A 14,954-nucleotide genomic window follows, 5' to 3' on the forward strand; every position below is an offset into this window, starting at 1 on the left:
TGAAGATATATTGTTTATTGGAAGCCTCATGAGATGAAAACATATTTTTATATAGAAATAACAAAACAAAATGGAATGTGAAATATAACAACGAAATACCAAATTTAACTAAAATCATATAATGCATAAAATAGAACAGTATGATGAAATAGTAAATTACTGATAGTAAAACTACTTAAATAGGTTATTCATGATAAATTAAAGATAAAATGTTAGAACATGATATAAATATACTCAATCAAGAACAGATATGCAAAATTATCATAAAGAAAGAGTTTAAATGAGGTAATGTTAAACATCAAGGGAGATAATGTGTTGTTCAACAACAGTTACTTCCCTTGCACTTTTAAATGAATTTGTTCATTGCTTTACATATGATACAAAGCCCATTATTTTTCTTATAGTCTAAACTACAAAAAGGTATATATCAAAATACTAATATTATTAATTTATACTAATTTTGACTACTTGAGCAAATGTCAAGGTATCCAAGATAGGTTCCCTTTTCAGTCTGAATAAATAACTATTTGTTCATACAATGATTTTTTTCTGTCTTTTCTGTGGTTAAAAAAACCTCAGGGTTTTATTTGTTTTTTTGGCAATCATTTTAATAATAAAAAATTACAAACATCTCAAGCCTATAATTCTTATGGATATCATTGAAAAGTATTTGGCCTATGAGCTCATGTCGTCTGCTCTTTCAAACAAGAAATGAATTCAAAACCTAAGAGATATCAGGTTAAGCAAGAGTAGCCTACCTTTATATGTGAACACACGCTTACATATTAATGTGTTAGCTCTCTTACGAAATGATACATTTAATATGTTAAATGTATCATGAATACAATAATTTTTCTTACCAGAAATACTTCATGTGCCCCTTGATATCATTCTGTCATCACAAATAACTCATAAAATGAATAATATAAATAAAAATAAATATATCTTTAAATAATTAAAAAAAATAGTACACAACCATTTTATAAGTTAGTAAAATTACACAAATTTTTCACACATGCTTTCTATGAAGATTACAAATAAAACATATGAAAAAAAACAAACATCCATCTGAGAAGACAATCATTGAAGCAAATAATGTCTACCAATACATATACTTGGATATATATGAAGACTGCTATTTCTCTAAAAAAAAATATACATTTCTACTTTCATCAATCAATTTTCTAACGTGTGGAGCACTCTTCAAAAACTATATATATATTATCTTTAATAGATAACTTGATTAACGGTATCTTAAAATATTCTTTGAAAACTCTGTTTTGAAATGTAAATTATAAATGTAATCAAGTTAGTAAGATACTATAGATATCCCAGACACCATGAAAGTGTTTTAAAATCATCATCTTATAAGGGTTTATTACTACACAGTAGTATCACTGAGAAGAAACATCAAAATCATGAAAAATAAAATCTATAGCAGTTAACTTCATTATTTTGGGTTGATTTCATGGGTACAGGGGAACTATGGGTTTAAATGTTAAGAAAATTACAAATTTTTGTATTTAGGAATACATGCAGACTTTTTCAAAACCATGGAATTAAATATCCTCAATGATGCAAGTTTTCCTAAATCCATGCAAATTGGTATGTACCCACGAAAATAACTGAATTCACAGTAAATACAAATTCTTAACAAATTAACTTTCAACGGTATAAACATTACAGTTTCAGTGTTCATGGTTGGAGCCACACACATCCTTTTCACTCTAAATCTGCATTTAGATGAATGCAGATAGTAATGTGAAATGTGTAGGCTGATGGAATTGAGAGTTTATCTTTTCTTCAGGTGATTTGACTATTGTACTAAAATGGGTGATAAAACTGTTTAAAGCATTTATATTCGTTGTGATTTTGTACATGTGTATCCAAAAATTCAATTTCTGTTCTAGCTTATAAAATGCAATACTGCAGCACCTATGAACAATAATAACTATTTACACACTGATTGAAGACACACAAAAAATCTGAGTATCAAATAATTACATTTAAGGTGGTACCTAACACTACAGGGAGATAACTCTGTAAAGTCAGCTAAACGTTTTAATTACGTTGAGTTGTAAAAGGAATATTAAGCTTCTCAATGATCAAAATTGGTGTTTGTCAAATTGCTATATAACCAGTATAATTTTTCTGACAAAACGGTTAATTCAAAAAAAAATTAATTTTTATATTTTTATTAAAGTTTCAAAGTAAATACTTTGACAAAATTTTATGAAAATTAAACGAGCCAAATTAATTTTAGTGAAAGTGTTGGGTACCACCTTAAGCTTTCCCAATTCTGGCTATTTATTTTTCAACATCTTTTAATTTTATATCACTCTTACAAATGTATTTTAGACTTAAAAGGGTACAGATCTAGATCACATAAGGGAATCAACTACCCGGAAATTTCTTGAGTCAAGGAATTTGTCAAATAACAGAAAAGTTTGTTTGCATATAATCAAAGGACAAAATTAGGGTTAGTTGACACCTCCCTAGACCAATTTGAAATATATGATTTATACAATTATTATTATTATATATTTGAGTATATACATGTACTGGGTAGTATAATTAATTGCTTGACATGGGCTTGTCTAAAACAAAGTTAACCTGACTGCAATATTTTGTACAAAACCTCAACCGTACAGTTTAGGCCTGGAAGATATAGCTATAAAGTCAATGAAAATAGGTTTTTGATAGCATTTTATGCAATCATTTCCCCAAAATAATAAAAATCAATACAATAAAATAATCTGTTTATACAAACTGCAAATTCTGGATTAACATATGCATGCATGTACATATTCAGGGGTTCTATTTATGCAAATAATATACATGATATTTCCAACAGATTACACTTTTACATTTTGAGCTTTTAATACTGTCTGATCTATAAAATAGTACATGTACTAAAAAAAAAAAATATAAAAATACTTATTGACATTAAAATTGTTTTCTCCAAATAGGGTTTTGTTCAAATTGTAAATAACATTGTTAAATGTACAAATATTTTATGGTATAAACACAAACAATAATAGTATTCATGTACAGTCATAACAGTAGGAATCACTTTCACACATTTTCTATCATATACATGCACTATCCAATTGATAAAAGTTGACAAATTCACAAAACTGGCTTTCAGAAAAATGATATGTTGACATGGTACAATATGCATAACTAATAATATTTCTTATTTATCTATTGAACTTTTAAGTGGAATGTATGACTGAATAACAGAATTTTAGATTACCTAATCAAGTACAAAAAAATGTAGCATTTCTATAATTTGTAGATCACCTAGATGAACTAGTGTCTATGTTCCGGACCATATGAGTATTTGGACCATACGCGTATGGTCATGACCATATGGGTATATACTCATATGGTCCGACCATACGCGTATGGTCCGACCGTACGCGTATGGTCGGAGTAATTGACACTCTGTAACAGTTTACTTTTAATACTTCTAAACTCTTCATATGGTATGACCGTTCATTAAAAAGACGCTATCATATAGGTAATGTTATTATTATATTATAATGAAAAGATTAGCTAAATAAAAATTAGAAGTTTCACATATTTAATTTTACTTACTTGTCAAAACTATAATAAACACATTTTATACCGATGGTCATAAAGAAAACCTTACACAATGGTACAACTGACTATATTCAGTATGGTGATGCAGCATCTTACATCCTCAAACTTGGAAACTAAATTAACCTTGAAAATTCAAATGTGTATATCAGTGCCTTGTACTTGTATGATATTAGTCTTTATATAAATTTATTCCTTAAGATATGAAATGTTCATATCCAATTTGTCATCTCTAATAAGACTTTATTTACAAAATATAACACATGAGTAAAAAAAAAAACACTTTCAGAAAAAAAAGAGCAACTATAAAAAGTGGGACACCAAAAATTGAAAAAAATATCTTTCCTTTAAAAAGTATTTCATGGTAGAATTTGACATCAGAATAAAAAAATGTCAACTTATTGCAATACAAAGAAAACATAACTTAATTACCATTGTTTACAGAAGCTCCCATTTCGCCTTAAATAATTCTTGTGTACCTGAAAATTTGTACTAAGGCAAACTGGGATTAATTTTATATATACATTTTGACAACTAAGGCGAAATGAGAATAAGCCCCGATTTGTTATTACGAATGATGGCAATATGTCGACTTAAAAAAATTCATTCCAAAAAATTCATTATGAACTGTTACACAAGAAGTCACTGGAAAGTAAAAATAATACATTGTCATGTAACCATCATTGTTTTTTTAGATAAAGTTTTTGTATTATTGAAACTTATATAATTTAATTTAAAAAAATACCTATATGGTCCAAATACTCATATGGTCCGGCCCGTTAAAAAACAAACGAGTATTATACTTATATGGTCCGACCATACGCGTATGGTCAGACCATATGAGTATACGCATATGGTCATGACCATACGCGTATGGTCCAAATACTCATATGGTCCTGAACATCTACATGTAGATGGGGTAAGATAACTTCTAGAGGGTTAATTGAAAAAGAAGTACTTTCAGAGGAGAATATTTAGTATGTAAGAATCATAAAAGAGATATTTACATTAAGTTCCATAAAATAGTATATGTTTGTCTTTTTTAAAATTACACAAGTAATTTAGTTTATAAATTTTGATCTATTGTACATGTATAATTCATGATAATTCAAAATGTATTGGAGAAAACAGTTAAAAAATTGGGGAATCAGTGATTCAAAAAGATGTGCCACTGATCTTAGTCATCTAAGAGGTTTAAGATTTGAAATGCATTCTAGTTAGGAATAGTTTAAGATAAAGTGTGATTAAAAATGTGGCAAAATCTTAACTTATTCCCATGACTTTATCGATACAATAAGATATAAAGTAAGTTTTAATATACAGGCAAAATATGTCAGTAATTCAAAAGAATCAATAAATTAAGAATACAATAACAAGTTTGATATGCAAAAGTATCATTACTAACAGCCTTCACCATTTTATATGTAGCTTTACAATGCTGTAACAGATACAAAATATAAAAGTTAATAAAAAAGCACCAATTTACAGTTTGGTTTTTGTAAACACTGAGATTTTGGCTTAGCTTTCAGCTAGAATAGCACTATTTAGTGACAGATAATACTGGTTTATTTTAAACAAATGTGCATTTAAAAAAGGAGATTACAAACATTTCCAAATCACATGCTCTTTATATATGATAAATAATGTTGAAAAATATAATACTAGTTGAGAGTATATTCTACAGATTTATATGTATTTTGCTGCACTGCTTTTTTACACAAGATATGATTGAATCATCCTTTCCTTTTCTATTTTTGGAAGAACTACTGTAAATTCAGAAATATTTATGGCATTTTTTTTTGTGATCTTGTCATTTAAGACTTAAATGTGAATTTAATTTTTGTGATATTGAGAAAAAATCCTGTTAAATTCATATCAAATTTCAAAATGCATGTTTACAATTTATAATAACCCTGTCACGTTTTTCACATAATAAAAACATTGCAATAATTTCTGAATTTACAGTTTAATACTGTTAATTCAGAAATTATTGCACTGTTTTTATTACTATTGAACTTTAAGATTAAGAAAGTTGGTTTGAAAGATGCAAAAAATGCATTGATAAAACCTTCTATCACAAATACAGAACCAATTTATGAGTAAAATCCTTTAACCAAGATCTTCCACCTAGCTTTTACCATTATTACTTAGTAATGATAATAAACATATTTAGCCACATAGATACATGTATGCAAATGAGATACTGTTAGTGATTTTATAATAGAAGTTATGATAAACGATAATTAAGAAAATGAATACAATGAGACATTAATTATGCATGCTCCCATTTCCATTTTTAGCTTTCCTAATGCCATATAAAAAAATAATATGATGCAAATGTTATTACCCTTAAGACATGTCAGATCTTGCTTTTCAGAAAACCATAACAAAAATGTAATAGTTACATTTAGCAAACTTATCTTAACATACATGTATATCCCACCACTATACTTTTTGACTTGTGACATCTACGTCTGATTAGACAATACAATGGAACTAAAGATGAAGGTTGAGTCAATGTATCAATTAAAATGTGCTTTCTTTACAAGATATGGAAACAAAATTTAGTACATCAAGATTTAAAATACCATTGAAAATTCATCAACTTGTAAACACCCAAACAAAATCTGAATTATACTGTTGGTCATTCATTCTCATGGAATTGATCAAATCTATTATTATCTCAGCCTGTTAGTGAGTGTTGATGAAAATATATGGATAGAGATATTCCAAATCCTCCCAGCCCCATATTTGTTTAGAAATAAGAACCATAGTAACCATTCAAAATGGGTTATTTTTTATTGTACTCTTGTGAAAAAAATTACCATAAACACATCAAATTCTGAAGCAAAAAAATTTAAATAATACATAAACTCTTTCAATTTAACTGTAGGACTGAGTGTGGGAAAAAGAAATCTTAAGTGAATAATGGTACCAGACTCATTCAAAATTCAACAGCATTTTTAAACCTGGTGTAATAGTCATTTCATCATTTACAAATATTTATAAAAGCAAATGAATCAGAATTGTGTATTAGAAAATCTTTTGCCATCAGATCCTATTCCACTGCCATTTGAGCGATTTGATGGTGATCTTGGAAGAGAGTCTGGAGGTATGTTACTTTCCAAATAATCATCATCAAATTTCATCACTTTTAATTTTTTCAAATTTGTCTGATGCTGTGCAGTTAGCTTACGATTTACATCTTCTGGTAGTTTCCAGCTTGTAACACCAGCCTCATTTTGAAAAAATACCCTCCCATAAGTTGCAGCATCTTTACTACGATGCACTGTCCAACCCAGTGGTAAATCAGATATGTCTCTTGGAATTCCACAGTCACATCTTTCACTGTCACGTATGACTTTTTTCAGTTCTTCTTTTATACTTTTATCAACGTTTCTTGCTTCAGAATAATATGGGTTTACATCACTTTGAGGAATTTGAGGAATCGGAGGCGGAGGACGTTTAGCAATGTCATCAGTTGGTGAAGTTGGAGATGGTAGCTGTGGAAATGATCCACCACTTGGTCCTAATGTCCAGTTAGAATGAAATGACCCATCTTTATTAATACTATTACTCGATGCACCTTTAGGAATTGGTATAGGTCCACTATTGCTATGAAAAAGAGGCGTAGCTGAGCTCATAGAACCTGTATCAGTAAAAACAGACATCTGACTATTAAAACTTTCTTGACTTCCTCTCCGAACATGGTTCCTTTCAGGCAAAGGTGGTCTTTCATCATTCCCCCCTACACATGCTGAACGTCCCCCACCAGAACCCTGACTATTAATTGTGTGATAAGAACCACCTGAAGAAGATCGACTTTGTTGATAATTGGATGGTGTTAGTGGATAAAGAAATCGTACATGGGTGACTTTCTGTAAGTTTTTCACATCATGATCATAGTAGTATCTAATGAGTTCATCAACACTGTGAAACTTCTTTTCCTTTACAAGGTAGTACTTTTTTAGAGCACCTGTTCCTTCTATGACAATGTTTGTATGTCTCACTGTTTTATCTGCCACTCTGAAAAGAAATCAAAATCATAATTAGTGATTTCATGTTTTAGAAAATCAAGATGTGGTATGATTTCCAATGAGACAATCACTCAAATCCACTGTATAGCCTTCAAAAATTAGCAAAGCACATACCACAGTGACACTGTTTGTTTTTAAGTGATAAACGCCTATTTCATTGAGAATAAGACTCATCATGAAACGTGTACTTACATTTACCATGAGAAACCTAACATTCAAAACTAATGAAGCAGGATTTGCTTACCCTTCAGGACCACTAGAAATCACAACCCATTTTTAGTGAGGTTTGTTTTTGCCTAGTTTACAGGTTCCTATGTGGTGTTTTGTGACTTTGTTTGCTTTTTGTGGTCTTTTATTTTTTGCCATGGTATTGTTTTGAAGTTTTTAATGTTCCCTTCCTGCCTTTGAGATACTTGTTTCATTGGGACCACTTTTAATCAAGGAAAGAAGCCAGAGTGTCCAGTAAGAATCATCAACCATCAAAAGGAAAACTAGCAATCCTAATATTACAAATACTGTTTCATGTTTCATACTTATAATAAATTGAATATATCTTTCCCATATTAATGTAGTTTTTTAAAAATTTGACATGGGAGAATTCATAAGTATTAAAATCTCCTCTTTTATCATGTTTATCAAAATATATTCCACTAAAGCTGGTACAGGGCTCAAAATAAATTAATCTCATATTTTTGCAATAGATTCAATGTAGCAAATGCATTTAGTATAATATGTTGTAAACTAAATGCAATACTCTTCCTGCTTCAATTTTTAAATTAATATACTGGTAACAAAAGTAACTCTGTGTTAATATATTTGTAAACTGACTAAGACATGCAAAAAGGTAGTTTACTAAACATATGCTAATTTAAAATCCTGGTATTGAGGAAGGTTGTTTATGATTTAAAATGTTTCTTCCCTATTCATTCATACATACTGTATATAAAGACATAATCATTGGTATGCAAGAATTTAAGTATGTCAGTCAGAACTTTAAATAATCGATGAAATAATTTCGTTGAATAGATAATCATACATAAAATTATGATTTATGCTTTTAAATTTTTTCAAACATTTAAATAGGGGCAAAATATCTGTTCTAGACTTAATTCTTTTCAAACATCAAATACATTGATCCCTTTGTCTAAATTAAAAGAATAGAGATTTTAGATTTAAAAAGTTTTCATCTCAGACTCTGATAAGAAATTTGTTTGTCTGGAAAAAGATAACCTTTAAATTTTTAACAAACAGTGAACCCATTTATTTTATTATGTTAAATCCCAGATATCAAACTTAGCATAATTACAATTCATACAAAGGGATCAACCCAAACTAGAGGCTCCAAGGATATTTTTATTTACAAACAAGAGGCTGTCACAACGACAGCAAACCGGATTTATTAACATTTATTTATGTCCTGGCAATATCACAAGAACCATTACTGATGAATGGTGAAAGTGAAAATCGTCAATATCAAATTTGACCTCCATTTTGTCATCAGTATCAACATATTAAAATTTGAACCAGATGCTCCGCAGGGCGTAGCTTTATACGACCGCAGAGGTTGAACCCTGAACGGTTGGGGCAAGTATGGACACAACATTCAAGCTGGATTCAGCTCTAAATTTGAATTGTGATTAAATAGTTGACACAGCATAGGTTTCTGACACAGAATGAATGTGTTCTAATGAACTTAAAATTTTTGTTTTCTCTTAGAGCAATTCACTATGCTGTTGAATATTAATCCTCTCAAAACAAGAATGTGTCCCCAGTACACGAATGCCCCACTCGCACTATCATTTTCCATGTTCAGTGGACCGTGACATTGGGGTAAAAACTCTAATTTGGCATTAAAATTAAAAAGATCATATCATAGGGAACATGTGTACCAAGTTTGAAGTCGATTGGACTTCAACTTCATCAAAAACTACCTTGACCAAAAACTTTAACCTGAAGAGGGACAGACGGACGGACGAACGGACGAACAGACGAACGGACGCACAGACCAGAAAACATAATGCCCCCCTACTATCGTAGGTGGGGCATAAAAATGTTTGAAGAAATTTTCTTTTTTATTTATGAAATTTCAAATGAGAAAAATTGAACCCAATTTTTTTAATCACATCCCCCTTTCCCTTATTCCAAAACTAATCTCAATTAAAATTTCTAATGGAGTTTGCAACAATAACTACTCATTTAAATACATCATAAAATATTAAGATGTAAAAAAAACTGCTTGTTATCACTGAATGGTAAAGATTATTTTAATTTATCAGTTGGTAGTAAAAAGTGAATATACATTGTATATTGTATATAACAAAGATTTAGGTTGATTCTGGACAAAGAAAGATAACTCCAATTAAAAAAAAATATTTGCTATTTCACAATATTGTGCAATTAGATATTTCTTGCCATTGCGCAATACTGTGCAATTGAAAAGACTTGCTATTGCACAATACTTAATATAATAATTTTAGATCCTGATTTGGACCAACTTGAAAACTGGGCCCATAATAAAAAATCTAAGTACATTTTTGGATTCAGCATATCAAAGAACCCCAAGATTTCAATTTTTGTTAAAATCAGACTAAGTTTAATTTTGGACCCTTTGGACTTTAGTGTAGACCAATTTGAAAACAGGACCAAAAATGAAGAATCTACATACACAGTTAGATTTGGTATATCAAAGAACCCCATTTATTCAATTTTTGATGAAATCAAACAAAGTTTAATTTTGGACCCCGATTTGGACCAACTTGAAAAATGGGCCAATAATCAAAAATCTAAGTACATTTTTAGATTCAGCATATCAAAGAACCTAACTGATTCATTTTTTGTCAAAATCAAACTAAGTTTAATTTTGGACCCTTTGGACCTTAATGTAGACCAATTTGAAAACGGGACCAAAAGTTAAGAATCTACATACACAGTCATGACAGTTAGATTCGGCATATCAAAGAACCCCAATTATTCAATTTTGATGAAATCAAACAAAGTTTAATTTTGGACCCTTTGGGCCCCTTATTCTGTTGGGACCAAAACTCCCAAACTCAATACCAACCTTCCTTTTATGGTCATAAACCTTGTGTTTAAATTTCATAGATTTCTATTTACTTATACTAACGTTATGGTGCGAAAACCAAGAAAAATGCTTATTTGGGTCCCTTTTTGGCCCCTAATTCCTAAACTGTTGGGACCTAAACTCCCAAAATCAATACCAACCTTCCTTTTGTAGTCATTAACATTGTGTTTAAATTTCATTGATTTCTATTTACTTAAACTTAAGTTATTGTGCGAAAACCAAGAATAATGCTTATTTGGGCCCTTTTTTGGCCCTTAATTCCTAAACTGTTGAAACCAAAACTCCCAAAATCAATCCCAACCGTTCTTTTGTGGTCATAAACCTTGTGTCAAAATTTCATAGATTTCTATTAACTTAAACTAAAGTTATAGTGCGAAAACCAAGAAAATGCTTATTTGGGCCCTTTTTGGCCCCTAATTCCTAAAATGTTGGGACCAAAACTCCCAAAATCAATACCAACCTTCCTTTTGTGGTCATAAACCTTGTGTTAAAATTTCATAGATTTCCATTCACTTTTACTAAAGTTAGAGTGCGAAAACTAAAAGTATTCGGACAACGACGACGACGCAGAGGACGACGACGACGACGACGCAGACGACGACGCAGACGACGACGCCAACGTGATAGCAATATACGACGAAAAATTTTTCAAATTTTGCGGTCGTATAAAAAGCTTAGATTGAATGGTTCATGAGTAAATGCAACAACGTGAATGGAAACGCCATTTTACGATCTTTTAAGAACCATAACTCCTGAACGGTAGAAGTCAAAATCATCATTATTGAACTTGACCTCTATTTTGTCATCAGTAACAACATATTAAAATTTCAAAAGCTTTGGTTGAATGGTTCATGAGAAAATGCACGGACACGACGGGAAACACCATTTTTCAATCTTTCAAGAACCATAACTCCTGAACGGTAAAAGTCAAAATCGTCATTATTGAACTTGACCTCCATTTTGTCATCAGTAACAGCATATTAAAATTTCGGAAGCTTTGGTAGAACAGTTCATGCATATATGCACGGACACGACTGGAAACTCCATTTTTCAATCTTTCAAGAACCATAACTCCTGAACGGTAAAAGTCAAATTCGTCATTATTGAACTTGACCTCCATTCTGTCATTAGTAACAACATATTAAAATTTGGGAAGCTTTGGTAGAACAGTTCATGCGTAAATGCACGGACACGACTGGAAACTCCATTTTTCAATCTTTCAAGAACCATAACTCCTGAACGGTAAAAGTCAAAATCGCCATTATTGAACTTGACCTTCGTATAGTTGTCAGTAATAACATATTAAAAGCTTTGGTTGAACGGTTCACGAGTTAATGCACGGACAACATTTTATTGCCGCCCGCCGCCCGCCCGGCCGCCCGCCGTACATCCCCAAATCAATAACCGACATTTTTGTCACAAAAATCCGGTTAATGATGTATGAAATAATGCAACTGTTATCCTTTTGCTTCAGTTTTAGAGATTGAAGTCAAACTGCTTTTTTTTCCCTAAGTTCTATTTATGTCTGCATTGTTGGTTGGCAGGCAAAGTCATTGGACACATTTTTTAAACATTTTTTAAACAGATACCCTAATGCTGAAAGAGGCTAAATTTGATGAAATTTGTCTCATTTGTTTCCAGAGAAGACTTTTGAAATGGATTACAAAAGTTGACGAAAAATTGTTAAATTTGACTTTAAAGGGCAATAACTCCTTATGCGGTCAACTGACCATTTTGGTCATGGTTACTTATTTGTAGAGACTTTGCTGAACATTATTGCTGTTTATAACAATATTCAAGATGATAATATAACCAAACTTTTTTTTGTTCGATCAAAATAACCAGCAAATAAATTCGTTTAAGAAAATCAAAGGCCTATTGCATTAATACTGTTTAAAGCACAAAATTATATGTAACAAGGTTGTCGATACCATTAATTTTTTACAAGGAATAATATTCACTATCATAGTCATAAAAATATAATTGGAAGAAGGTTATCTCCCTTCTTGGAAAGTAAAACTGTATTGTAGCAAAGGAGCCTAATAAAGAGTCAACCATTAGCAGTTTTTAATCCAGTTGTTTTAAAGATAACATTTGGTTTATAAACCAGTCAGTAAGTTAGTAAGGGTGGGTGGGGTTACTTCCTTTATTTTAAGTGGTACATGTATGAGTGTGTTGTAAAACAGGATCACCTTTTAATGCTCTGTTGGTTATAACATGGCCGCTTTTTCATGCCATGCTGGTGAGAACAGGGTCTTTTTTTAAACAAAGTATTTGTCTTGAACAGGATCGCTTATTTAGCTGTTAAAGATACAGTCTAGAACCCAGGTCTTAAACTGCATCTATTTTATACAGTCTAGAACAAGGTATACATTTTCTGAGCGTGTATAGAACAGGGTATGTTATTCAATATTTTTGTTTAGAACAGGGTGTTTTTTTTTTTTAATGTTTTCTGGTTAGAAAGGGTATGGTTTGGCAAGTGTTGTCGGCACAGTTATACCCGAAAGGATAGTCAGTAACCCCCCTGGGATTCCACTACAACAAACCAGTATACATGTACCTCTCAACAAAGGGAAATAATTTGTATACAGTTGTAATCTTTATTCAGATTCTGGATTTCAAAAGTGAGATTTTAGCAAGTTATATAGAAACTAATTTCATGGTATTAACTTGACTGCTGGACCTTCAAGCCTCATTCATGACAACCAAGCATTTTGAAATTTTAGCCTTAAATGTGGCACACCTTTTGGTGGTACAGTATTAAAGTAACATAAATAATCTTTCTTGTCATATAACTATAATTAGTTTGTGACATTGCTTATTTAAATTATATTTATTTGAATTTTCATTATAGAATTAGAAGTATCAATATTTTCATTTATTGCAGTTTTTAATAATTCAAATGCCAAGTCTTCATGGTGCCCCCCTTAGTCAAGAATGACCAAAAGCTGTCATGAAGGTCTCCATGTAGATTTCTTGAATTTTTAGTAATTGTTATGGGGGTTGAAAATCATATGATGTGGAGCTTATTTTTCATGGACACTACCAAATTCAGAACCCATTACCGGTATGGCTGATTTGCAGCAACAACAAAACGATTAGTAAGGGTTATGTAAAATTTTAAAAGAGATTTGTAAAGCAAACGTTGACAAATGAAAAGGTTTTTAATGACTTTATCTGACAAATTGATGCTGTGCAACATGCATCTTTCGAGTCTGAATAGGAACCAGAAAAGCGGATGTATCAATTTGATTGTAATATACGAAATGAATTCGGAATTACGATACGATATTTCTTTACAGGAAATATTTAAGTTTTTACTTTTGAACTTTTAAAGTAAATTAATTTAAAATAACAACAGTACTCGAGTTATTTGCGATGAAATAATATTTACTGTTTTGCGTCTTATTTTGTTATTCTTAAAAAAGGGGGATGCTGATTGCATTAGTCAAAATAAAGCACGTGTTCGACTTGTTAAACTGCTTTCTTTGTAACTGGATTATTAATTTATTTATTTAATCTAAATTATCTTAATCATTTGCTGAAACTTAGTTGATTAATTCGACAAATGGATCGTCTAACCTCAGATAGTATTCTCCTGTCTGGTTTGTTGATCTACCTGTACAAGCTCAGTTACAAGTGATTAGCGATCTTAATCCGGATATCCCTCAGGTGTTAGAACTGTATTGGATTATAACATAAAAAGCCTAAGGGTTATGCAATTACATGCATTTGATTATAATTGATAAAAAAAAATGGCGTCAGGCTACAAAAAACGATGAAGTTTTGAACGATGGCGGAAGACAATTTAACGATGGTGGGGCACCATCGTTAAACAGGCCATGGAGATCCCTGTCTAAGAAAAGAAAATTTTGATAAAAACAATATATGCAGGCTTAAATTCAAGCTTATCACACACTGATTTTGAAAATACAATGTTTGAAAAACTTTTTTCACCATTAAGGGAGATAATAAGCCACTTCCTGTTAAATAAAAGTATTATTTTTATATTTTAAAACCCCATTTTTCTCAAATCTTTATTTTTTTTGTCTATTTTCTTCTATCCTTTATTCTGTACTTTTTGCCTATTACTGTGTATTGTATACCCTTCTGCCCTTTCTCGCATGGTAATTATCATAAAAATCAAAGCAAAAAAAAATGAAATTGAATTACATCATTGACACTGTGCAAAAAAGTTCATTCAAATGGATAAATTGAATGACACAGCAGAG

At 30.8% G+C, this 14,954-nt stretch overlaps 1 protein-coding gene across 3 annotated transcripts in view; it reads right to left on the reverse strand.

The window, feature by feature from the left end:
- The window catches only part of LOC143076449 (uncharacterized), a 26,294-nt gene continuing 11,340 nt past the window's right edge, over positions 1 to 14,954 (reverse strand). For all 3 annotated transcript variants that reach the window (XM_076252248.1, XM_076252230.1, XM_076252238.1), the window contains exon 4: positions 1 to 7,629. In XM_076252248.1, the coding sequence (XP_076108363.1) occupies positions 6,624 to 7,629 (1,006 nt within the window). In that variant the 3' untranslated portion in view covers positions 1 to 6,623. The remainder of the gene's footprint in view (positions 7,630 to 14,954) is intronic.

The sequence above is a fragment of the Mytilus galloprovincialis genome, chromosome 1, assembly GCF_965363235.1.
Source record: "Mytilus galloprovincialis chromosome 1, xbMytGall1.hap1.1, whole genome shotgun sequence".
Lineage (NCBI taxonomy): Eukaryota > Metazoa > Mollusca > Bivalvia > Mytilida > Mytilidae > Mytilus > Mytilus galloprovincialis.